The 26,718-nt window shown below is 44.5% G+C and overlaps 1 protein-coding gene across 1 annotated transcript; it reads right to left on the bottom strand.

Annotated features, from left to right (window-relative positions):
- Positions 1 to 11: 11 nt before the first annotated feature.
- On the bottom strand, positions 12 to 25,327 carry LOC112227297 (protein THEM6). The gene is made up of 4 exons (XM_024392199.2): positions 25,244 to 25,327; positions 13,344 to 13,568; positions 4,480 to 4,759; positions 12 to 4,343 (listed from the first exon to the last, which is right to left on the bottom strand). The coding sequence occupies exons 2-4, from the start codon at positions 13,562 to 13,564 to the stop codon at positions 4,215 to 4,217; spliced, it is 630 nt and encodes a 209-aa protein (XP_024247967.1). The 5' UTR covers positions 13,565 to 13,568; positions 25,244 to 25,327; the 3' UTR covers positions 12 to 4,214.
- Between the last annotated feature and the right edge of the window lie 1,391 nt (positions 25,328 to 26,718).

The following is a 26,718-nucleotide window of genomic DNA, read 5'->3' as shown; positions in this document are numbered from 1 at the left end:
AATCAAAGCAGTCAAGACTAAAAGTAACCAGGAGGTTACATATATGTTTTATTCAAAATTGCATTCAAAATAATTGACATTCAATTCCAATCATGATATACTCTGCATCCAATTCAATATTTAAAATCTACAGACAGCAACATAAATAATGTAAAAAATAAATAGACAATGAACATCATCATCAATAAATTATAGAAACACTAATTGTAATAAAAACACAGAATGGAGAAGCTTTGGTGCATAATTTATACGCAGTACACACAAGATAGAGTTCCCTAACGTAAGGTTACCTGCGTAACCACGGTTCTCTGATATTACGAGTGAGACGTCTCACCGTGGAATTCACCAGAATCTCCTAAATAGCACGGGGGAACCAATCATACACATCTGTCAGGGACAGTCTCAATACCATCCCTCAGATGCTCTCTGAAGCTAGGCAGTCTTCAATACCAACCCTCAGATGCTCTCTGAAGCTAGGCAGTCTTCAATACCATCCCTCAGACGCCCCACCACCGAGGACAGTATGTGCCAATGAAAGCGGAGTGACGTCTGATTGGTAGAACCTCATAAATATATGAGGGGATGCCCAACAAGCCACATGGCAGATCTCCTGTTAGGAGATGCCCTTCAACAGTGTCCAAGAGGTAGTGAGCCCTCTGGCCCTCCGGAGGCTGTAACTCCTTGCTATTGAAGGCCAATATAAAAGCTTCCAAATCCAATGAGACAACCGTTGAGCCCTTGCAGGGGGGCACCCTGGACAAAGAGTTGGTTGCGCTTGCGCAAAGCTGTCGTCCAATCCAATTATACGCACAATGCAAGTACTGGACAGAAATGGGGTAGCCTATCCTCTTCCATAGAAGGGACAGTCAGCATGTGGAAAACCACAAGCTCCATGGACAGTCAGCATGTGGAAAACCACAAGCTCCAAGGACAGTCAGCATGTGGAAAACCACAAGCTCCAAGGCCAGTCAGGATGTGGAAAACCACAAGCTCCAAGGCCAGACATTTGTAATTGCAGCCAACCTTGAGTATAAAGGTGGGGTTGAGCAACAAGGTGACCTTGGAAAAGCCCAAGGCAAACTGCAGACAGGAATGGAGAACTGACAGGGGATGTAGCTCACTGGCTCTGTAGACAGGAATGGAGAACTGACAGGGGATGTAGCTCACTGGCTCTGTAGACAGGAATGGAGAACTGACAGGGGATGTAGCTCACTGGCTCTACAGACAGGAATGGAGAACTGACAGGGGATGTAGCTCACTGGCTCTGTAGACAGGAATGGAGAACTGACAGGGGATGTAGCTCACTGGCTCTACAGACAGGAATGGAGAACTGACAGGGGATGTAGCTCACTGGCTCTACAGACAGGAATGGAGAACTGACAGGGGATGTAGCTCACTGGCTCTACAGACAGGAATGGAGAACTGACAGGGGATGTAGCTCACTGGCTCTGCAGACAGGAATGGAGAACTGCCAAGGCTTGTAAATAAATACCTTCCTGTCTGGTGGTAATGGGGTTACAATGGTAACATGTCAGTGTGGTTGATGTAGCTTAAAAAAAAAAAACACCACTTGTTTCCATACAGTGAGCATGTAGAATGAGCCCTAGCACTCTGGATAGACTCAATAGTCCACATTTAACCTCTCAAGGGCCAGAGGGCCATGGCTTCCGGGTGAGGGACAGTCTCTCAGTTCGCTTTGGTCAGCTGATGTCTGCGTAACAGGAGTTACCCAGGCTTGTTGTACAGCGGGTGAATGATCTCCGCTATCCACAGCTTGCCTTGCCACCAAGGGGCTACAACGTTACTTTTATGTGGAGTAAAGTCATCCCGTATAAAATATATGGTAGCCCAGCATGGGCACAGGTGTGCCGGTAGAGGCCTTGTTCGGTAAATCTTGGGCCGAGTTAGCATGTTCCATGGCTCCAAAAAAAGGCTAATTCGAGAACAAAGTGAAATGATGGTAGGCTAGCGAGCGTGGTAGGCTAGCGAGCGTGGTAGGCTAGTGAGTGTGGTAGGCTAGCGAGTTAGCACAGTGCTGGCCGGAGAAGCCAATCCCTTTAACAATGTGAGCGCAGCTTGCGTTCGTCACAAGGGCTAGTAGCATGGCTAGCCAAAGGAAGATGGCGCTATGTTGGTCTTGTGACCAAAGTGTGCTTCTCGATCGATAAGCAGTGACGCTAGGATGGTTGGTCTGGTCAACATCGGTAGTGGGTTGAACACTAAACGAGAGAGCAAACTAGTAATTCTACCCTTCCAGGTAGGGGAGCTGGCCTTGCAGCTAAGCTAGCCAAGTCTCCTTAGATAGCTGTTTCACGCTAGCTGTTTCACGCTACACGCTAGCTGTTTCACGCTAGCTGTTTCACGCTACACGCTAGCTGTTTCACGCTAGCTGTTTCACGCTACACGCTAGCTGTTTCACGCTAGCTGTTTCACGCTACACGCTAGCTGTTTCACGCTAGCTGTTTCACGCTACACGCTAGCTGTTTCACGCTAGCTGTTTCACGCTAGCTGTTTCACGCTAGCTGTTTCACGCTAGCTGTTTCACGCTAGCTGTTTCACGCTAGCTGTTTCACGCTAGCTGTTTCACGCTAGCTGTTTCACGCTAGCTGTTTCACGCTAGCTGTTTCACGCTAGCTGTTTCACGCTAGCTGTTTCACGCTAGCTGTTTCACGCTAGCTGTTTCACGCTAGCTGTTTCACGCTAGCTGTTTCACGCTAGCTGTTTCACGCTAGCTGTTTCACGCTAGCTGTTTCACGCTAGCTGTTTCACGCTAGCTGTTTCACGCTAGCTGTTTCACGCTAGCTGTTTCACGCTAGCTACAACAGGAGACGAATGAAGAAAAAGCAGTGGAGTGAAAACGTTCATTCTGCATTTGAGTAATTTAGCAAAAACTCTTATCCAGAGCGACTTACAGGGAGCAATTAGGGTTAAGTGCCTTGCTCAAGGTCACCCAACACAAAAGACGAATAACCCATCGCTCGGCTGTGTAACCGTTAAGCCTGTGAACAGGAAAACAGATCTAGTGGTGCTGAGGAGAGCTGAGTAGAACTCCTCTGTGTGGAAGACAGGTGAGAATGATCAGAGGGCAGGTGACTGGCTCTTTAGTATGATGTGGAGGGACTCCGTCATTCGCCACTCGACCCGTCAGTCTCCGACAGACATTTATGATTGGTCCTTCGAGCTACTTAGGAAATTCTGGTGAATCCCACAGATGTCGAAATGAATAATTGAAAGAGACTATCTGGAGATACATGCACACGTAACTAAAACTATTATGGTAAGAGTTTCATGTCAATGGGAAAAGGTTTTGCATCTCAGGTTAGGATGAATCCCTTAACAACACGATGGTCCTCTATCCTGCAGGCCAATGACCAAAGTGCTCTCTAGTGGCCTCATGGGTGAAATGTGACTCATATTTTTCATAATTAAGAAACATTTGTTTTTTTTTTTAAATGTAGAAATCCGGTGTTTCTATGTCAAGCAGTTTAGTTATATTTCAGTCTTCTGTGACGTATATAAAGTGTAATATTGGGATGCAAACTCAACATGTTATACATTTCAACTCCATATCTGACATGGTACAGGTGTCTTTGTTTAAGCCCATAACCATGTGTGTGAGATGTATTATTTTGTTTCAATGTAGATCTGTTTAAGACTACCCAGAATCACTCTGTGTGACCCTGATTTAGCCCACTGCAGTAAAAGGTTAAAGCCACTTGGCCTGTAGTAGTTGTACTGATCTAGGATCAGTTTTTTATTTTAAAATCATAATGAATAAGTTCCTGTATTCTGGAGGGAGCTGTCAATCATGTCAGTTTAGTTCCTGTATTCTGTGGGAGCTGTCAGTCATGTCAGTTTAGTTCCTGTATTCTGTGGGAGCTGTCAGTCATGTCTGTTTAGTTCATGTATTCTGAGGGAGCTGTCAGTCATGTCAGTTTAGTTCCTGTATTCTGTGGGAGCTGTCAGTCATGTCAGTTTAGTTCCTGTATTCTGTGGGAGCTGTCAGTCATGTCTGTTTAGTTCATGTATTCTGAGGGAGCTGTCAGTCATGTCAGTTTAGTTCCTGTATTCTGAGGGAGCTGTCAGTCAGTTCTAGGCCCTCACCTGATTCAACTAATCAACAGCTGAATGATAAGCAGATTCGTTGAATCAGGTGTGCTTGGGGCCGGGCTACAACAATGTGTAATGTTAGGGCTACTCAAGGAATGTGTGTATCACTTGTCTTTGTCTTCCTGCGCTCCAGTCTTGTCCTCTAGACCACTCTGGGCTCTCAGGGCCTGGCTGCTGGCTGAGATGAAGCTGATCCAGTGCTGCAGATCCTCAGGGTAGTCGGGACACTCCACCTGAACACACAGAGAAGAGGACCGAGTGATATCCCATGCATCAAAGGCCCCCTCTCCTCCCTCTCATCCCATCCCTTCCTCTCATCCCTCCCCTCCACACCCTCTCATCCCTTCCTCTCCTTCATTCCTCTCCTACCTTCCTCTTGCAGAGCAGCTGTAGGATGCTCTCAGGGTTGCTACGGAGAACATTCTGTCTGCATAGCATCACCGCGGAGATGAACCCGTCGCCCTGGGAGACAAACCGCTGCTCCACGAAGAATGACTTGTCGTCCCATGCCACGATGCGAGTGCGCAAGTCAAATGCTTCCCCGAAGGCCAGTGAGCGTCGGTAGCGAATAGTGGAGGCCCCCACTACCATGGTGGCCTTCAGGGTCCGTAGGGCCTTAAAGATCCCGTTCCGCATGTAATAATGGAACCTGGAGGAGGATAAGGAACCAGTACAGACATTACCTAATGCCTTACGTCCGTCTGAGTGATTCTCACAAAACCAGTTTCAAAATGTCTGTAGCAAATTTGAGTTACAGAACCATGATGCATCTGCAAAAAATCAACTGTCATTCAGAGAACTAGGATGTCTTAGATGTCATTCAGAGAACTAACATGTCTTAGGTGTCATTCAGAGAACTAAAAGGTGTTAGGTGTCATTCAGAGAACTAAGAGGTGTTAGGTGTCATTCAGAGAACTAAGAGGTGTTAGGTGTCATGCAGAGAACTAACATGTCTTAGGTGTCATTCAGAGAACTAAGAGGTGTTAGGTGTCATTCAGAGAACTAAGAGGTGTTAGGTGTCATTCAGAGAACTAAAAGGTGTTAGGTGTCATTCAGAGAACTAAGAGGTGTTAGGTGTCATTCAGAGAACTAACATGTCTTAGGTGTCATTCAGAGAACTAACATGTCTTAGGTGTCATTCAGAGAACTAAGAGGTGTTAGGTGTCATTCAGAGAACTAAGAGGTGTTAGGTGTCATTCAGAGAACTAAGAGGTGTTAGGTGTCATGCAGAGAACTAGGATGTCTTAGGTGTCATGCAGAGAACTAGGATGTCTTAGGTGTCATTCAGAGAACTAGGATGTCTTAGGTGTCATTCAGAGAACTAGGATGTCTTAGGTGTCATTCAGAGAACTAGGATGTCTTAGGTGTCATTCAGAGAACTAGGATGTCTTGGGTGTCATTCAGAGAACTAGGATGTCTTGGGTGTCATTCAGAGAACTAGGATGTCTTGGGTGTCATTCAGAGAACTAGGATGTCTTAGGTGTCATTCAGAGAACTAGGATGTCTTAGGTGTCATTCTGAGAACTAAGAGGTGTTAGGTGTCATGCAGAGAACTAGGATGTCTTAGGTGTCATGCAGAGAACTAGGATGTCTTAGGTGTCATTCAGAGAACTAGGATGTCTTAGGTGTCATTCAGAGAACTAGGATGTCTTAGGTGTCATTCAGAGAACTAGGATGTCTTAGGTGTTATTCTGAGAACTAGGATGTCTTAGGTGTCATTCTGAGAACTAGGATGTCTTAGGTGTCATTCAGAGAACTAGGATGTCTTAGGTGTCATTCTGAGAACTAGGATGTCTTAGGTGTCATTCAGAGAACTAGGATGTCTTAGTTGTCATTCTGAGAACTAGGATGTCTTAGGTGTAGGGGAAGTGTCTTCATTTAAATAATTTGCCGGATCATGTTTTTGTTTTTTGACAATTTTCACCACAAATTCTCATTTCCGTAATGATGAGACATTGACCGTCAATCCCGTGACCCAAATGAGACATTGACCGTCAATCCCGTGACCCAAATGAGACATTGACCGTTCCCGTGACCCAAATGAGACATTGACCTCATTCCCGTGACCCAAATGAGACATTGACCGTCAATCCCGTGACCCAAATGAGACATTGACCGTCAATCCCGTGACCCAAATGAGACATTGACCGTCAATCCCGTGACCCAAATGAGACATTGACCGTCAATCCCGTGACCCAAATGAGACATTGACCGTCAATCCCGTGACCCAAATGAGACATTGACCGTCAATCCCGTGACCCAAATGAGACATTGACCGTCAATCCCGTGACCCAAATGAGACATTGACCGTCAATCCCGTGACCCAAATGAGACATTGACCGCCAATCCCGTGACCCAAATGAGACATTGACCGCCAATCCCGTGACCCAAATGAGACATTGACCGCCAATCCCGTGACCCAAATGAGACATTGACCGCCCTCCCGTGACCCAAATGAGACATTGACCGTCCTCCCGTGACCCAAATGAGACATTGACCGTCCTCCCGTGACCCAAATGAGACATTGACCGCCCTCCCGTGACCCAAATGAGACATTGACCGTCCTCCCGTGACCCAAATGAGACATTGACCGTCCTCCCGTGACCCAAATGAGACATTGACCGTCCTCCCGTGACCCAAATGAGACATTGACCGTCCTCCCGTGACCCAAATGAGACATTGACCGTCCTCCCGTGACCCAAATGAGACATTGACCGTCCTCCCGTGACCCAAATGAGACATTGACCGTCCTCCCGTGACCCAAATGAGACATTGACCGTCCTCCCGTGACCCAAATGAGACATTGACCGTCCTCCCGTGACCCAAATGAGACATTGACCGCCCTCCCGTGACCCAAATGAGACATTGACCGCCCTCCCGTGACCCAAATGAGACATTGACCGCCCTCCCGTGACCCAAATGAGACATTGACCGCCCTCCCGTGACCCAAATGAGACATTGACCGTCCTCCCGTGACCCAAATGAGACATTGACCGTCCTCCCGTGACCCAAATGAGACATTGACCGTCCTCCCGTGACCCAAATGAGACATTGACCGTCCTCCCGTGACCCAAATGAGACATTGACCGTCCTCCCGTGACCCAAATGAGACATTGACCGTCCTCCCGTGACCCAAATGAGACATTGACCGTCCTCCCGTGACCCAAATGAGACATTGACCGTCCTCCCGTGACCCAAATGAGACATTGACCGTCCTCCCGTGACCCAAATGAGACATTGACCGTCCTCCCGTGACCCAAATGAGACATTGACCGTCCTCCCGTGACCCAAATGAGACATTGACCGTCCTCCCGTGACCCAAATGAGACATTGACCGTCCTCCCGTGACCCAAATGAGACATTGACCGTCCTCCCGTGACCCAAATGAGACATTGACCGCCCTCCCGTGACCCAAATGAGACATTGACCGCCCTCCCGTGACCCAAATGAGACATTGACCGCCCTCCCGTGACCCAAATGAGACATTGACCGCCCTCCCGTGACCCAAATGAGACATTGACCGCCCTCCCGTGACCCAAATGAGACATTGACCGCCCTCCCGTGACCCAAATGAGACATTGACCGCCCTCCCGTGACCCAAATGAGACATTGACCGCCCTCCCGTGACCCAAATCGTCCTCCATTAACCCAAAGAAGAAAGTGTGTGAATATAGATGTATTCTCAGGACTCACCTGCCCAGGGTCACTCTGGGAAACCTGGTCTAGAGTAGTCCTCAGGTCAAGTTAACCTTCCCGAATGAGGAGCTCATTCTCTAAACACCCCCTTTAACTCACTTGGCCTTCTCATTACCGAAACGGCTAAAAAGCTAAATTGGGAAAAAGTCAGAGAGCCATTACCTTACCAACATGGAGGCATGAATGGGTTTCAGTGATGTGGTCAATTGTTTGCTGATTCAAATTGGCTGTCTCCTTTTACACTGCTTATAAAAATAAAGGGAACACTTAAACAACACAATATAACTCCAAGTCAATCACACTTCTGTGAAATCAAACTGTCCACTTAGGAAGCAACACTGATTGACAATAAATTTCACATGATGTTGTGCAAATGGAATAGACAACAGGTGGAAATTATAGGCAATTAGCAAGACACCCCCAATAAAGGAGTGGTTCTGCAGGTGGTGACCACAGACCACTTCTCAGTTCCTATGCTTCCTGGCTGATGTTTTGGTCACTTTTGAATGCTGGCGGTGCTTTCACTCTAGTGGTAGCATGAGACGGAGTCTACAACCCACACAAGTGGCTCAGGTAGTGCAGCTCATCCAGGATGGAACATCAATGCGAGCTGTGGCAAGAAGGTTTGCTGTGTCTGTCAGCGTAGTGTCCAGAGCATGGAGGCGCTACCAGGAGACAGGCCAGTACATCAGGAGACGTGGAGGAGGCCGTAGGAGGGCAACAACCCAGCAGCAGGACCGCTACCTCCGCCTTTGTGCAAGGAGGAGCAGGAGGAGCACTGCCAGAGCCCTGCAAAATGACCTCCAGCAGGCCACAAATGTGCATGTGTCTGCTCAAACGGTCAGAAACAGACTCCATGAGGGTGGTATGAGGGCCGATGTCCACAGGTGTGGGTTGTGCTTACAGCCCAACACCGTGCAGGACGTTTTGCATTTGCCAGAGAACACCAAGATTGGCAAATTCGCCACTGGCGCCCTGTGCTCTTCACAGATGAAAGCAGGTTGACACTGAGCACATGTGACAGACGTGACAGAGTCTGGAGACGCCGTGGAGAACGTTCTGCTGCCTGCAACATCCTCCAGCATGACCGGTTTGGCGGTGGGTCAGTCATGGTGTGGGGTGGCATTTCTTTGGGGGGCCGCACAGCCCTCCATGTGCTCGCCAGAGGTAGCCTTACTGCCATTAGGTACCGAGATGAGATCCTCAGACCCCTTGTGAGACCATATGCTGGTGCGGTTGGCCCTGGGTTCCTCCTAATGCAAGACAATGCTAGACCTCATGTGGCTGGAGTGTGTCAGCAGTTCCTGCAAGAGGAAGGCATTGATGCTATGGACTGGCCCGCCCGTTCCCCAGACCTGAATCCAATTGAGCACATCTGGGACATCATGTCTCGCTCCATCCACCAACACCACGTTGCACCACAGACTGTCCAGGAGTTGGCGGATGCTTTAGTCCAGGTCTGGGAGGAGATCCTCAGGAGACCATCCACCACCTCATTAGGAGCATGCCCAGGCGTTGTAGGGAGGTCATACAGGCCACGTGGAGGCCACACACTACTGAGCCTCATTTTGACTTGTTTTAAGGACATTACATCAAAGTTGGATCAGCCTGTAGTGTGGTTTTCCACTTTAATTTTGAGTGTGACTCCAAATCCAGACCCTCATGGGTTGATAAATTTGATTTCAATTGATCATTTGTGTGATTTTGTTGTCAGCACATTCACCTATGTAAAGAAAAGAGTATTTAATAAGAATATTTCATTCATTCAGATCTAGGATGTGTTATTTTAGTGTTCCCTTTATTTTTTTGAGCAGTGTATTTGATTGATTGAGCCTCATTAAAGAAACACACATTTCGCATTACCACGTCCTTTTTAGGTCCGTTTCGGTAATGAGAACATTGTTTTCGGTAATGATAATACGCTAATTGTAATATATAGTCAATCGGTAACGTTATGTATTTACTAAGACCACGTCTTAAACATTCATGGATAGATTCTGTTGTTGTAAAACAACAGTTATTTTAATTAAGTTTGTCAACAAATATGACATGTGTAAACAGTTATTTTACTTTAAGTCACAACTGTCAGTGTGTTTCAGCAAAGAGCAGTGTTACTACTTAAAAGATAAAAAATATCCCTCATTTTCAAGTGTACCAGATTTCAAACGATACTGTTGTTTATAATATTGTCCTACGGTTGTTTTTGGTCCGTATTTATATGAAACGTATAGATATGTGTCATGACATTGGCCCATAGGATCCCATTCAATCCAAAAATATCTAAAATACCTTGAAACTCCAAAATATCCGTGTCCTACCTCACCAATATTAACTGTAATGGATAGATATTATTAAAAATAAAACAAAAATACCTTAGTTACATAAGTATTCAGACCCTTTGCTATGAGACTCGAAATTGAGCTCAGGTGCATCCTGTTTCCATTGATCATCCTTGAGATGTTTCGACATCTTGATTGGAGTCCACCTGTGGTAAATTCAATTGATTGGAGATGATTTGGAAAGGCACACACCTGTCTATATAAGGTCCCACAGTTGGCAGTGCATGTCAGAGCAAAAACCAAGCCATGAGGTCGAAGGAATTGTCCATAGCGCTCCGAGACAGGATTGAGTCAAGGCACAGATCTGGGGAAGGGTACCAAAACAATTCAGAAGCATTGAAGGTCCCCAAGAACACAGTGGCCTCCATAATTTTTAAATGGAAGTTTGGAACCACCAAGACTTTCTAGAGCTGGCCGCCCAGCCAAACTGAGCTCCAGAGATCCCCTGTGGAGATGGGAGAACCTCCCAGAAGGACAACCATCTCTGCAGCACTCCACCAATCAGGCCTTTATGGTAGAGTGGCCAGACGGAAGTCACTCCTCAGTAAAAGGCACATGACAGGCCGCTTGGAGTTTACCAAGAGTCACCTAAAGGACTCTCAGACCATGAGAAACAAGATTCTATGGACTGATGAAACCAAGTTTGAACTCTTTGGCCTGAATCCCAAGCGTCACATCTGGAGGAAACCTGGCACCATCCCTACAGTGAAGCATGGTGGTGGCAGCATCATGTTATTGGGATGTTTTTCAGCGGCAGGGACTGGGAGACTAGTCAGGATCGAGGGAAAGATGAACGGAGCAAAGTACAGATATCTCCTTGATGAAAACCTGCTCCAGAGCTCTCAGGACCTCAGACTGGGGCGAAGGTTCACCTTCCAACAGGACAATGACCGTAAGCACACAGCCAAGACAATGCAGGAGTGGCTTCGGGACAAGTCTCTGAATGTCCTTCAGTGTCGCAGCCAGAGATCGGACTTGAACCCGATCGAACATCTCTGGAGATACCTGAAAATATCTGTGCTCCGACGCTCCCTATCCAACCTGACATCAGGGCTTGAGAGGATTCGCAGAGAAGAATTGGAGAAACTTCCCAAATACAGGTGTGCCAAGCTTGTAGCGTCATTCCCAATAAGACTTGAGGCTGTAATCGCTGCCAAAGATGTTTCAACAAAGTACTGAGTTAAGGGTCTGAATAATTATGTCCATGTGATATTTCAGATTTTTATTTATAATACATTTGCAAAAATGTCTAAAAACCTGTTTTTGCTTTGCCATTATGGGGTATTGTGTGTAAATTGATGAGGAAAACAATTAATTTGATCCATTATAGAAAAAGGCTGTTAACAAAATGTGGAAAAGGTCAAGGGGTCTGCATACTTTCTGGATGCACTGCATATATACAGTACCAGTCAAAAGTTTGGACACATCTACTCATTCAAGAGTTTCTTTATTTTTACTATTTTCTACATTGTAGAATAATAGTGGAGCCATCAAAACTATGAAATATGAATATGTAGCGAAGGCCAGCCGACGAGAGCATACAGGTCGCAGGCTTGTGATAGACGGATGGCACTGTGATAGACAACATCCAGTTTGCTGAGTAGAGTGTTGGGAGGCTATTTTGTAAATGAAATTGCCGAAGTCGAGGATCGGTAGGATGGTCAGTTTTACGAGGGTATGTTTGGCGGCGTGAGTGAAGGATGCTTTGTTGCGAAATAGGAAACAGATTCTAGATTTAATTTTGTATTGGAGATGCATAATATTAGTCTGGAAGGATAATTTATAGTCTAGCCAGACACCTAGGTATTTGTAGTTGTCCACATATTCTAAGTCAGAACCGTCCAGAATAGTGATGCTAGAAAAAACAGATGTATACAGAATGGTGTCGTCTGCGTAGAGGTGGCTCAAGGAATCACCCGCAGCAAGAGCAACATCATCGATATAAACAGAGAAAATAGTCGGCCCGAGAATTGAACCCTGTGGTACCCCCATAGAGACTGCCAGAGGTCCGGACAACAGGCCCTCCGATTTGACACACTGAACTATGTCTGAGAAGTAGTTGGTGAACCAGGCGAGGAAGTCATTTGAGAAACCAAGGCTGTTGAGTCTGCCGATAAGAAAGCGGTGATTGACAGAGTCGAAAGCCTTGGCCAGATCAATGAAGCCGGCTGCACAGTACTGTCGTTTATCGATGGCGGTTATGATATTGTTTAGTACCTTGAGCGTAGCTGAGGTGCACCCATGACGCGGCAGCTTTCCAATCTTTAGGAATCTTAGACGATACGAAACAGGTTGAACAGACTAGTAGGGGTTGCAACAATGGCAGCGGATTATTATCGAAAGAGAGGGTCCAGATACTAAAGGACACCAATACGAAGAAGAGACTTGGGCGAAGGACATTAGACCGGTGGAAATCTGTCCTTCTGATGAGTCCAAATTTGAGATTTCTGGTTCCAACCACCGCGTCTTTGAGAGGCAGAGTAGTTGAACGAATGATCCCCACATGTGTGGTTCCCACAATGAAACATGGAGGTGGTGGTGTGATGGTGCTTTGCTGGTGACACGGTCAGTGATTTATTTGGAATTCAAGGCACACTTAATCAGCATGGCTACCACAGCATTCTGCAGCGATACACCATCCATCTGGATTGCGCTTAGTTGGACTATCATTTGTTTTTCAACAGGACAATGACCCAACACAACTCCAGGCTGTTTAAGGGCAATTTGACCAAGAAGGAGAGTGATGGAGGGCTGCATCAGATGACTTGGCTGAGTTGGACCGCAGAGTGAAGGAAAAGCAGCCAACAAGTGCTCAGCATATGTGGGAACTCCTTCAAGACTGTTGGAAAAGCATTCCTCATGAAGCTGGTTGAGAGAAGGCTAAGAGTATACAAAGCTGTCATCAAGACAAAGGGTGGCTACTGGAAGAATAAAACATATTTTAATTTGTTTAACACTTTGTTGGTTACTGCATGATTCCATGTGTGTTATTTCATAGTGTTGATGTCTTCAATATTATTCTACAATGTAGAAAATTGTAAAAATATAGAAAAACCCTTGAATGAGTAGGTGTGTCCAAACTTTTGACTGGTAATGTGCCTTTCACCGCTCTCTCTCTATAAAACATACAAAACACTTAAATATGTTTTTAAAGTAAAGTAGTAAAGTAGCAGGCCTATGTGAGTGTGTTCGTCTAACCTGGCAAAGTCACACTCCCGGAGGTATCTGGCGTTATTCATGTGACCCATATAGTCCAGGTCATGAGGTAGGACTCTCCCAGCAACACTCTGCTCTGCCAGGACATCCCAGACCGGGGGTTGGAACCAGGCCTGCACCACCACCACCACCCCCCGCAGGAAGTACCACACATCCAGACAGGAGAACAGCAGCAGCAGACCCACCAGAGCACACAGCAACATCTCTCTGGAGGAGAGAGAGAGGGATCGAGGAGAGCGACAAAGGGTTTGAACTTCCAGGTGAACAGAAGAGAAGTCACAGATAAAGTCAACAAAAAACACTGGTTTATGACAAGTTTCTAACTGGCTTTTTTGAGACAGGCCCTCTATATCCTAATCAGACAGTACCAAATGTTCTGTAAGCATTGGGGTAAAACAAGGATAAAATTCTAGTGACCATCAGCACCATTTAAGTGTCACAAACAGAACACTGGAAATTGTACAGAAACCCCAGATGTGCTAAACATTGTGTTGATCTAAACTAAATATGAACGTTAGTGATCTTCCATTTTAAATGGTTAAATGGAAAGAGAGGGGAGAGACAGACAGGTGTTACACGAGACCAGCTCTGAAGTATCTCTATCTCACATGTCAGGTTTCACTGGCAGGAAAGACAGGGCCTCTGGTTTCACTGGCAGGAAAGACAGGACCTCTGGTTTCACTGGCAGGAAAGACAGGGCCTCTGGTTTCACTGGCAGGAAAGACAGGGCCTCTGGTTTCACTGGCAGGAAAGACAGGACCTCTGGTTTCACTGGCAGGAAAGACAGGGCCTCTGGTTTCACTGGCAGGAAAGACAGGGCCTCTGGTATATATATATATATGTAAATATATATAGATATATATATAAATATATATAAATATATATAGATATATAAATATATATAGATATAGATATATATATAGATATATAAATATATATATATATATATATAAATATATATATATAAATATAGATATATAAAGATATATATAAATAGATATATATAAATAGATATATATAAATAGATATATATAAATATATATATATATATATATATATAAATATATATATAATATATAGATATATATAAATATAAATATATAAATATAAAATATATATAAATATATATATAAATATATATAAATATATATATAAATATATATATAAATATATATATAGAATTTTTTTTTCTGCATTTCTTTTTGAATGCAGCCAGCTGGTTGATCAGCCTCCATATACTCCACATGGGGAGGCAGGTAGCCTAGTGGTTAGAGTGTAGAGGAGGCAGGTAGCCTAGTGGTTAGAGTGTAGAGGAGGCAGGGTAGCCTAGTGGTTAGAGTGTAGAGGAGGCAGGTAGCCTAGTGGTTAGAGTGTAGAGGCGGCAGGTAGCCTAGTGGTTAGAGTGTTGGACTAGTCACCGAAAGGTTGCAAGATCGAATCCCCGAGCCGACAAGGTAAAAATCTGTCTAAGGAGCTAGCCTCGGGAGGCTGTAAAGATTTGGCATGGGCCGTCAGATCCTCAAGAAGTTCCGTTCTGTGAGCTTGTGTGGCCTACCACTTTGCGGCTGAGCCATTGTTGCTCCAAGACATTTGACAAACTGACTTGGCAGCTCTAGCAGGGCAGACATTTGACAAACTGACTTGTTGGAAAGGGGTCTCATACTGCTGTATATATAGTGGATGAAGGGGTGTCCTCATACTGCTGTATATATAGTGTATGAAGGGGTGTCCATACTGCTGTATATATAGTGGATGAAGGGGTCTCATACTGCTGTATATATAGTGTATGCGGGGGTGTCCTCATACTGCTGTGTATATAGTGTAGGAAGGGGTGTCCTCATACTGCTGTATATATAGTGGATGAAGGGGTGTCCTCATACTGCTGTATATATAGTGGATGAAGGGGTGTCCTCATACTGCTGTATATATAGTGTATGAAGGGGTGTCCACATACTGCTATATATATAGTGGATGAAGGGGTGTCCTGTGTATATAGTGTATGAAGGGGTGTCCGCATACTGCTGTGTATATAGTGTAGGAAGGGGTGTCCTCATACTGCTGTATATATAGTGGATGAAGGGGTGTCCTCATACTGCTGTATATATAGTGGATGAAGGGGTGTCCTCATACTGCTGTATATATAGTGTATGAAGGGGTGCCCACATACTGCTATATATATAGTGGATGAAGGGGTGTCCTGTGTATATAGTGGATGAAGGGGTGTCCATACTGCTGTATATATAGTGGATGAAGGGTGTCCTCATACTGCTGTATATATAGTGGATGAAGGGGTGTCCTCATACTGCTGTATATATAGTGGATGAAGGGTGATCTCATACTGCTGTATATATAGTGGATGAAAGGGTGTCCTCATACTGCTGTGTATATAGTGTATGAAGGGGTGTCCACATACTGCTGTATATATAGTGTATGAAGGGGTGTCCTGTATATATAGTGGATGAAGGGGTGTCCACATACTGCTGTATATATAGTGGATGAAGGGGTGTCCAAACTGCTGTATATATAGTGGATGAAGGGGTGTCCTGTATATATAGTGGATGAAGGGGTGTCCACATACTGCTGTGTATATAGTGGATGAAGGGGTGTCCTCATACTGCTGTATATATAGTGGATGAAGGGGTGTCCTCATACTGCTGTATATATAGTGGATGAAGGGGTGTCCCATACTGCTGTATATATAGTGTATGAAGGGGTGTCCATACTACTGTATATATAGTGGATGAAGGGGTGTCCTGTGTATATAGTGTATGAAGGGGTGTCCGCATACTGCTGTGTATATAGTGGATGAAGGGGTGTCCTCATACTGCTGTATATATAGTGGATGAAGGGGTGTCCTCATACTGCTGTATATATAGTGGATGAAGGGGTGATCTCATACTGCTGTATATATAGTGGATGAAGGGGTGTCCAAATACTGCTGTATATATAGTGGATGAAAGGGTGTCCTCATACTGCTGTGTATATAGTGTATGAAGGGGTGTCCACATACTGCTGTATATATAGTGTATGAAGGGGTGTCCTGTATATATAGTGGATGAAGGGGTGTCCTGTATATATAGTGGATGAAGGGGTGTCCACATACTGCTGTATATATAGTGGATGAAGGGGTGTCCATACTGCTGTATATATAGTGGATGAAGGGGTGTCCTGTATATATAGTGGATGAAGGGGTGTCCTCATACTGCTGTATAAATAGTGGATGAAGGGGTGTCCTCATACTGCTGTATAAATAGTGGATGAAGGGGTGTCCTCATACTGCTGTATATATAGTGGATGAAGGGGTGTCCATACTGCTGTATATATAGTGGATGAAGGGGTGTCCATACTACTGTATATATAGTGGATGAAGGGGTGTCCTCATACCTGTTTATATAGTGGATGAAGGGGTGTCCTCATACTGCTGTATATATAGTGGATGAAGGGGTGTCCTCATACTGCTGTATATATAGTGTATTGAAGGGGTGTCCTCATACTGCTGTATATATAGTGTATGAAGGGGTGTCCTCATACTGCTGTATATATACTGGATGAAGGGGTGTCCTCATACTGCTGTATATATAGTGGATGAAGGGGTGTCCTCATACTGCTGTATATATAGTGGATGAAGGGGTGTCCACATACTGCTGTATATATAGTGGATGAAGGGGTGTCCTCATGCTGCTGTATATATAGTGGATGAAGGGGTGTCCTGTGTATATAGTGGATGAAGGGTGTCCTCATACTGCTGTATATATAGTGGATGAAGGGGTGTCCTCATACTGCTGTATATATAGTGGATGAAGGGGTGTCCTCATACTGCTGTATATATAGTGGATGAAGGGGTGTCCTGTATATATAGTGGAATGAAGGGGTGTCCTCATACTGCTGTATATACTGTATATATAGTGGATGAAGGGGTGTCCTCATCCACTGCTGTGTGTATAGTGGATGAAGCAGTATGTCTTCATCCACTATATACTGCAGTATGAGGACACCTTATAGTGGATGAAGGGGACACCCCTTCATACTGCTGTATATATATCCACTATGAAGGGGTGTCCTTCATCCACTGCTGGACACCCCTTCATCCATATAGTGCAGTATGAAGGGGTGTCCTTCATCCACTATAGTAAACAGGACACCCCTTCATCCACTATGATGAAGGGGTGTCCTCATACTGCTGTATGTATAGTGGATGAAGGGGTGTCCTCATACTGCTGTATATATAGTGGATGAAGGGGTGTCCTCCTGCTTATATATAGTGGATGAAGGGGTGTCCTCATACTGCTGTATATATAGTGGATGAAGGGGTGTCCTCCTGCTGTGTATATAGTGGATACTGTCCTGTATATATAGTGGATGAAGGGGTGTCCTCATACTGCTGTATATATAGTGGATGAAGGGGTGTCCTCATACTGCTGTATATATAGTGGATGAAGGGGTGTCCCATACTGCTGTATATATAGTGGATGAAGGGGTGTCCTGTTTATATAGTGGATGAAGGGGTGTCCTCATACTGCTGTGTGTATAGTGGATGAAGGGGTGTCCTCATACTGCTGTATATATAGTGGATGAAGGGGTGTCCTCATACTGCTGTATATATAGTGGATGAAGGGGTGTCCTCATACTGCTGTATATATAGTGGATGAAGGGGTGTCCTCATACTGCTGTATATATAGTGTATGAAGGGGTGTCCTCATACTGCTGTATATATAGTGGATGAAGGGGTGTCCTGTATATATAGTGGATGAAGGGGTGTCCTCATACTGCTGTATATATAGTGGATGAAGGGGTGTCCATACTACTGTATATATAGTGGATGAAGGGGTGTCCTCATACTGCTTTATATAGTGGATGAAGGGGTGTCCTCATACTGCTGTATATATAGTGGATGAAGTGGTATATATAGTGGATGAAGGGGTGTCCCATACTGCTGTATATATAGTGGATGAAGGGGTGTCCTCATACTGCTGCTGCTGTATATATAGTGGATGAAGGGGTGTCCTCATACTGCTGTATATATAGTGGATGAAGGGGTGTCCTCATACTGCTGTATATATAGTGGATGAAGGGGTGTCCTCATACTGCTGTATATATAGTGGATGAAGGGGTGTCCTCATACTGCTGTATATATAGTGGATGAAGGGGTGTCCTCATACTGCTGTATATATAGTGGATGAAGGGGTGTCCTGTATATATAGTGGATGAAGGGGTGTCCTCATACTGCTGTATATATAGTGGATGAAGGGGTGTCCTCATACTGCTGTATATATAGTGGATGAAGGGGTGTCCTCATACTGCTGTATATATAGTGGATGAAGGGGTGTCCTGTATATATAGTGGATGAAGGGGTGTCCTCATACTGCTGTGTGTATAGTGGATGAAGGGGTGTCCTCATACTGCTGTATATATAGTGGATGAAGGGGTGTCCTCATACTGCTGTATATATAGTGGATGAAGGGGTGTCCACACACTGCTGTATATATAGTGGATGAAGGGGTGTCCATACTACTGTATATATAGTGGATGAAGGGGTGTCCTCATACTGCTATATAGTGGATGAAGGGGTGTCCCACATACTGCTATCATGTATAGTGGATGAAGGGGTGTCCTTATTTTGCTGTATATATAGTGGATGAAGGGGTGTCCTGAATATAGTGGATGAAGGGGTGTCCATACTGCTGATATATAGTGGATGAAGGGGTGTCCTCATACTTGTACTGTTATATGCAGTGAAATAGTGTATGAATGTCAGTGAAACTGCTGTATATATAGTGGATGAAGGGGTGTCCTCATACTGCTGTATATATAGTGGATGAAGGGGTATCCTCATACTGCTGTATATATAGTGGATGAAGGGGTGTCCTCATACTGCTGTATATATAGTGTACTTCCACTTTCTATCATACATCCTGTTGCCTAGTCACTTTATTTTTGGGTGGCCATTTTCTTTCGGCAAGTCAGTGAAATGTTGTATTTGTACTGTTGAATACAGTGAAATGTTGTATTTGTACTGTTGAATGCAGTGAAATGTTGTATTTGTACTGTTGAATACAGTGAAATGTTGTATTTGTACTGTTGAATGCAGTGAAATGTTGTATTTGTACTGTTGAATACAGTGCATTCGGAAAGTATTCCGATTTTTCCCTCATTTTGTTACGTTTCAGCCGTATTCTAAAATCGATTAGTTATTTCCCCCTCAATCTACAAACAATATCCCATAATGACAAAGCTAAAACAGGTTTAGACATATTTGCAAATTTATTAAAAATAAAAAAAATAGAATTATCACATTTATATAAGTATTCAGACCCTTTACTCAGAACTTTGTTGAAGCACCTTTGGCAGTGATTACAGCCTCGATTCTTCTTGGGTATGACGCTACAAGCTTGGCACACCTGTATTTGGGGAGTTTCTCCCATTCTTCACTGCAGATCCTCTCAAGCTCTGTCAGGTTGGATGGGGAGCGGCGCTGCACAGATATTTCCAGGTCTCTCCAGAGATGTTCGATCGGGTTCAAGTCTGGGCCACTCAATGACATTTAGAGACTTGTCACGAAGCCACTCCTGCGTTGTCTTGGCTGTGTGCTTAGGGTCGTTGTCCTGTTGGATGGTGAACCTTCGCCCCAGTCTGAGGTCCTGAGGCTCTGGAGCAGGTTTTCATCAAGGATCTCTTTGTACATTGCTCCGGTCATCTTTCCCTTGATCCTGACTAGTCTCCCGGTCCCTGCAGCTGAAAAACATCCCCACAGCATGATGCTGCCACCACCATGCTTCACCATAGGGATAGTGCAAGATTTCCTCCAGACGTGACACTTGGCATTCAGGCCAAAGAGTTCAATATTGGTTTCATCAGACCAGAGAATCTTGTTTCTTATGGTCTGAGAGTCTTTAGGTGCCATTTGGCAAACTCCAAGGGAGCTCTGCTCTTTGCTCTGACACGCACTGTCAACTGTGGGACCTTATATAGACAGGTGTGTGCCTTTCCAAATCATCTCCAATCAATTGAATTTACCACAGGTGGACTCCAATTAAGTTGTAGAAACATCTCAAGGATGATCAATGGAAAAAGGAGTTTCATAGCAAAGGGTCTGAATACTTACATAAACAAGGTATCTGTTGTTTGTTTTTAATACATTTGCAAACATTTCTAAAAACCTGTTTTCACTTTGTCATTATGGGGTATTGTGTGTAGTTTGCTGAGGATTTGTTTGTTTTTAATCCATTTTAGAATAAGGCTGTAGCGTAACAAAATGTGGAAAAAAGTCAAGGGGTCTGAATACTTTCTGAATGCACTGTATTTTACAATGTATGAAACCTACTTTTTTTTGCAGGGGGGTTTAAATCAACGTGGGAAGAGAGGGGGAATGTGTCAAGGATAGGCATGTACACAGCGCATTATTTACATATACAGTGCAGCCTGTATATCTAGCCACGCTATCATTGACTAGGTACTGGTACTCCCTGTATATCTAGCCAACCTATCATTGACCAGATACTGGTACTTCCTGTATCTAGCCAAGCTATCATTGACCAGATACTGGTACTCCCTGTATATCTAGCCAAGCTATCATTGACCAGATACTGGTACTTCCTGTATCTAGCCAAGCTATCATTGACCAGATACTGGTACTTCCTGTATCTAGCCAAGCTATCATTGACCAGATACTGGTACTCCCTGTATCTAGCCAAGCTATCATTGACCAGATACTGGTACTTCCTGTATATAGCCAAGCTATCATTGACCAGGTACTGGTACTCCTGTATATAGCCAGGCTATCATTGACTAGGTACTGGTACTCCTGTATATAGCCAAGCTATCATTGACTAGGTACTGGTACTCCCTGTATATAGCCAAGCTATCACTGACCAGATACTGGTACTCCCTGTATATCTAGCCAAGCTATCATTGACCAGATACTGGTACTTCCTGTATATAGCCAAGCTATCATTGACTAGGTACTGGTACTCCTGTATATAGCCAAGCTATCATTGACTAGGTACTGGTACTCCCTGTATATAGCCAAGCTATCATTGACTAGGTACTGGTACTCCTGTATATAGCCAAGCTATCATTGACTAGATACTGGTACTCCCTGTATATAGCCAAGCTATCATTGACTAGGTACTGGTACTCCCTGTATATAGCCAAGCTATCATTGACCAGATACTGGTACTTCCTGTATCTAGCCAAGCTATCATTGACCAGATACTGGTACTTCCTGTATCTAGCCAAGCTATCATTGACCAGATACTGGTACTTCCTGTATCTAGCCAAGCTATCATTGACCAGATACTGGTACTTCCTGTATCTAGCCAAGCTATCATTGACCAGATACTGGTACTCCATGTATATAGCCAAGCTATCATTGACCAGGTACTGGTACTCCTGTATATCTAGCCAAGCTATCATTGACTAGGTACTGGTACTCCCTATATATAGCCAAGCTATATATCCAAGCTATCATTGACTAGGTACTGGTACTTCATGTATATAGCCAAGCTATCATTGACTAGGTACTGGTACTCCCTGTATATATCCAAGCTATCATTGACTAGGTACTGGTACTCCCTGTATATAGCCAAGCTATCATTGACTAGGTACTGGTACTCCTGTATATGTATATAGCCAAGCTATCATTGACTAGATACTGGTACTCCCTGTATATAGCCAAGCTATCATTGACTAGGTACTGGTACTCCCTGTATATAGCCAAGCTATCATTGACCAGATACTGGTACTTCCTCTATCTAGCCAAGCTATCATTGACCAGTTACTGGTACTTCCTGTATCTAGCCAAGCTATCATTGACCAGATACTGGTACTTCCTGTATATAGCCAAGCTATCATTGACCAGGTACTGGTACTCCCTGTATATAGCCAAGCTATCATTGACCAGATACTGGTACTTCCTCTATCTAGCCAAGCTATTATTGACCAGTTACTGACCAGATACTGGTACTTCCTGTATCTAGCCAAGCTATCATTGACCAGATACTGGTACTTCCTGTATCTAGCCAAGCTATCATTGACCAGATACTGGTACTTCCTGTATCTAGCCAAGCTATCATTGACCAGATACTGGTACTTCCTGTATATAGCCAAGCTATCATTGACCAGGTACTGGTACTCCCTGTATATCTAGCCAAGCTATCATTGACTAGGTACTGGTACTCCCTATATATAGCCAAGCTGACTATATCCAAGCTATCATTGACTAGGTACTGGTACTTCATGTATATAGCCAAGCTATCATTGACTAGGTACTGGTACTCCCTGTATATAGCCAAGCTATCATTGACTAGGTACTGGTACTTCATGTATATAGCCAAGCTATCATTGACTATGTACTGGTACTCCCTGTATATAGCCAAGCTATCATTGACTAGGTACTGGTACTCCCTGTATATCTAGCCAAGCTATCATTGACTAGGTACTGGTGCTCCCTGTATATGGCCAAGCTATCATTGACCAGATACTGGTACTTCCTGTATCTAGCCAAGCTATCATTGACCAGATACTGGTACTTCCTGTATCTAGCCAAGCTATCATTGACCAGATACTGGTACTTCCTGTATATAGCTATCAAGCTATCATTGACCAGGTACTGGTACTCCCTGTATATCTAGCCAAGCTATCATTGACTAGGTACTGGTACTCCTATATATAGCCAAGCTATATATCCAAGCTATCATTGACTAGGTACTGGTACTTCATGTATATAGCCAAGCTATCATTGACTAGGTACTGGTACTCCCTGTATATAGCCAAGCTATCATTGACCAGATACTGGTACTTCCTGTATCTAGCCAAGCTATCATTGACCAGATACTGGTACTTCCTGTATCTAGCCAAGCTATCATTGACCAGATACTGGTACTCCATGTATATAGCCAAGCTATCATTGACCAGATACTGGTACTCCATGTATATAGCCAAGCTATCATTGCTCATTGTATATTTATTCCTCGTGTTAGCATATATTTTTTAATTGTATTCTGCGTTGTTTGAAAGGCCCGTAAAGTAAGCATTTCAATGTTAGTCTACACTTGTTTACGAAGCATGTGACAATTAAAATGTGATGTGACTAGAGAGAGGTGTTAATGACGTTTATTGTGATTATGGCTACTCGCTAGCTAGCTAGGTCATTTGCTAAATTAACAGTCGAGAGGGAAGGTAATGAATGTCTATTGGGATTATGGCTACTCGCTAGCTAGCTAGGTCATTTGCTAAATTAACAGTAGAGAGAGAAGGTAATGAATGTCTATTGGGATTATGGCTACTCGCTAGGTCATTTGCTAAATTAACAATAGAGAGAGAAGGTAATGAATGTCTATTGTGATTATGGCTACTCGCTAGCTAGCTAGGTCATTTGTTAAATCAACATTAGCGTGGGTTAAATCACCGGGGAAGCCAATCCAGAAGATAATGCCATATTACAACGTATGTGTTGTGATCAATGTTCCCCCTAAGTGGCGAGTGTGCAGCTCCCTGGTACTGCTGCACAGAGAAGCATCAGCCCACGCAGAGAAGCACAAGATTGAACTTCTCACCTTTCTCATTTTCCCCCTTAGTGTTAACTATCAACATTCCCCTCTATTGTGGGAATTGTGATCAAATCAAAGCCCTATTAGCTACTTTCAATGCAACATACCAAAACAAACTATGAAACAGATTTTGTTGTAGGCAGAACGCATCAGTTGGATTCTATTGCATGACAAACCCACACCATATCAGCATCTAATCACCTCCTCTTAGTCTAATACAGTGACAACTAAAAGATACCAAAAACTATTTAGTCCAATCAAAGTAAGCTAAATATGATGTGGCTGTCAATTGTACTGATTTTTGCACATCTCTGTGTAGAAGAAAAATACACGTTGACTAAACCTACTTGTAGAGAAACACCAAAGCCATCCTCATCTTTCATGTTGTCTAAACGGTCTATGACTCTGTCATACAGTACAACCTTTCAGTTTTGTTGTCCTAAGCTACCTGTCTAAAATGCTTGCTCGCATACTACCTCCAGCTACATATTGAACTTCCATCCTCCCAGACCATAATAATGTATGAATTAATGGTAGGATCTGAATCCCCATTATCATCATTGGCCAGTACAGAGAATTAAGTAAAACTGTACAAATCCCTGGCTGTAGCCCAAACACTTATAAGACACACCCTATCCCCTCAGCCCTCAAATGAAGTGGACACTTCTAATGACGTATCATGACGTCTGATGAGTATACACTTGCAGGACGAGAGAAAAGAACGCTGATTGGCTATTATTTGATATGTTTTTATCAAGGGAGGCCAAATGCTCACTGGCTTCCCTTGCATTTTAATGCTACGGGTGTCTTCAATGTCATACTCTTTCTGACCAGACAGCATCAGATAGATACACTACACATACTGAGACAGAGGGGCGTTGTTTCGTTCGCTTTCTCCGGTGAGACACATTCAGCCTCTTGCGAATTGATTGGACATTTATGAAACAAGAGATTCCCGAAATTATTATATATATATATGGTTGTTTAAAATATATATATATTATTTGGGGAAGCATGGCTTTCCCTTGGCAACCACTGTAAATCATCAGCAGCGTAAACTACACATTCAAATTGAAATCAAACACTGAGCAAAATGTAATTGAATTACTAGCTGACTAGCGTTAGCTTGTTCAATAACGTTCAAGTACAGACCAACAAACGTTAGCGCGCTACCTCAGGTAATCTGCTAGCTAAATTAGCTAGCTCAAATGTGGTGTCGGGATTGTATTGACCATTATTTTATCATTGAAGTTGTATTATACATATTTCTAGACAGATGTTAACATGTACAAGGTATGTTTTTAATTTTCATAATTGAATAGCCGGTAAACTTACAGCGTTTATCTGGAGATGTGCTGCGAAGTGGAAGAAGCCGTAAATGACGAGCCGGTATTCTGCCAGCAGCACAAACGATGACTTCCGGTTGGTATGGTAATGAGGTTGGTATTCCGGTTGGTATGGTAATGAGGTTGGTATGGTAATGAGGAAATGTTAAAAATAAAAGCCCGCATTTCAAAACATTGCAACGTGTATAACTAATTAAAAGAATATACAGGCCACCAAGTCCTCCCCGGATAGCCTATGGCACCATAATGCATTGAGTGCAGCTATAAGTGCTGCATAAGCATAGCTCCTTAGACAGATTTTTACCTTCTCGGCTCGGGGATTCGATCTTGCAACCTTTCGGTGACTAGTCCAACACTCTAACCACTAGCCTACCTGCCGCCTCTACACTCTAACCACTAGACTACCTGCCTCCTCTACACTCTAACCACTAGGCCACCCTGCCTCCTCTACACTCTAACCACTAGACTACCTGCCTCCTCTACACTCTAACCACTAGACTACCTGCCTCCTCTACACTCTAACCACTAGGCTACCCTGCCACCTCTACACTCTAACCACTAGGCTACCTGCCTCCTCTACGCTCTAACCACTAGGCTACCTGCCGCCCTACATTCTAACCACTAGGCTACCTGCCTCCCTACACTCTAACCACTAGGCTACCTGCTGTCCCTACGCTCTAACCACTAGGCTACCTGCCGCCCCTACACTCTAACCACTAGGCTACCTGCCGTCCCTACGCTCTAACCACTAGGCTACCCTGCCGCCCCTACATTCTAACCACTAGGCTACCTGCCTCCCCTACATTCTAACCACTAGGCTACCTGCCGCCCCTACGCTCTAACCACTAGGCTACCTACCACCCCTACACTCTAACCACTAGGCTACCCTGCTGCCCCTACGCTCTAACCACTAGGCTACCTGCCGCCCCTACGCTCTAACCACTAGGCTACCTGCCACCCCTACGCTCTAACCACTAGGCTACCCTGCCACCCCTACGCTCTAACCACTAGGCTACCTGCCGCCCCTACGCTCTAACCACTAGGCTACCCTGCCACCCCTACGCACAAACCACTAGGCTACCTGCCGCCCCTACGCTCTAACCACTAGGCTACCCTGCCGCCCCTACGCTCTAACCACTAGGCTACCTGCCGTCCCTACGCTCTAACCACTAGGCTACCCTGCCGCCCTACGCTCTAACCACTAGGCTACCTGCCGCCCCTACGCTCTAACCACTAGGCTACCTGCCGTCCCTACGCTCTAACCACTAGGCTACCTGCCGCCCCTACGCTCTAACCGCTAGGTTACCTGCAGCCCCTACGCTCTAACCACTAGGCTACCTGCCGCCCCTACGCTCTAACCACTATACTACCTGCAGCCCCTACGCTCTAACCACTAGGCTACCTGCCACCCCTACGCTCTAACCACTAGGCTACCCTGCCGCCCCTACGCTCTAACCACTAGGC

The sequence above is a fragment of the Oncorhynchus tshawytscha genome, linkage group LG28, assembly GCF_018296145.1.
Source record: "Oncorhynchus tshawytscha isolate Ot180627B linkage group LG28, Otsh_v2.0, whole genome shotgun sequence".
Taxonomy (NCBI): domain Eukaryota; kingdom Metazoa; phylum Chordata; class Actinopteri; order Salmoniformes; family Salmonidae; genus Oncorhynchus; species Oncorhynchus tshawytscha.
The sequence above is the reverse complement of the archived record's forward strand: the minus strand, read 5'-3'. Positions and strand labels throughout refer to the sequence as shown.

Bases quoted from the DNA above. Each gene is read 5' to 3' on its own strand.
- LOC112227297 (XM_024392199.2), bottom strand. From the start codon at position 13,564: ATGTTGCTGTGTGCTCTGGTGGGTCTGCTGCTGCTGTTCTCCTGTCTG. The intron at 4,760-13,343 runs GTTAGACGAACA...ATCCTCCTCCAG, and splicing joins CGGGAGTGTGACTTTGCCAG to GTTCCATTATTACATGCGGA. The intron at 4,344-4,479 runs GTAGGAGAGGAA...CTGTGTGTTCAG, and splicing joins AGCTGCTCTGCAAGAGGAAG to GTGGAGTGTCCCGACTACCC.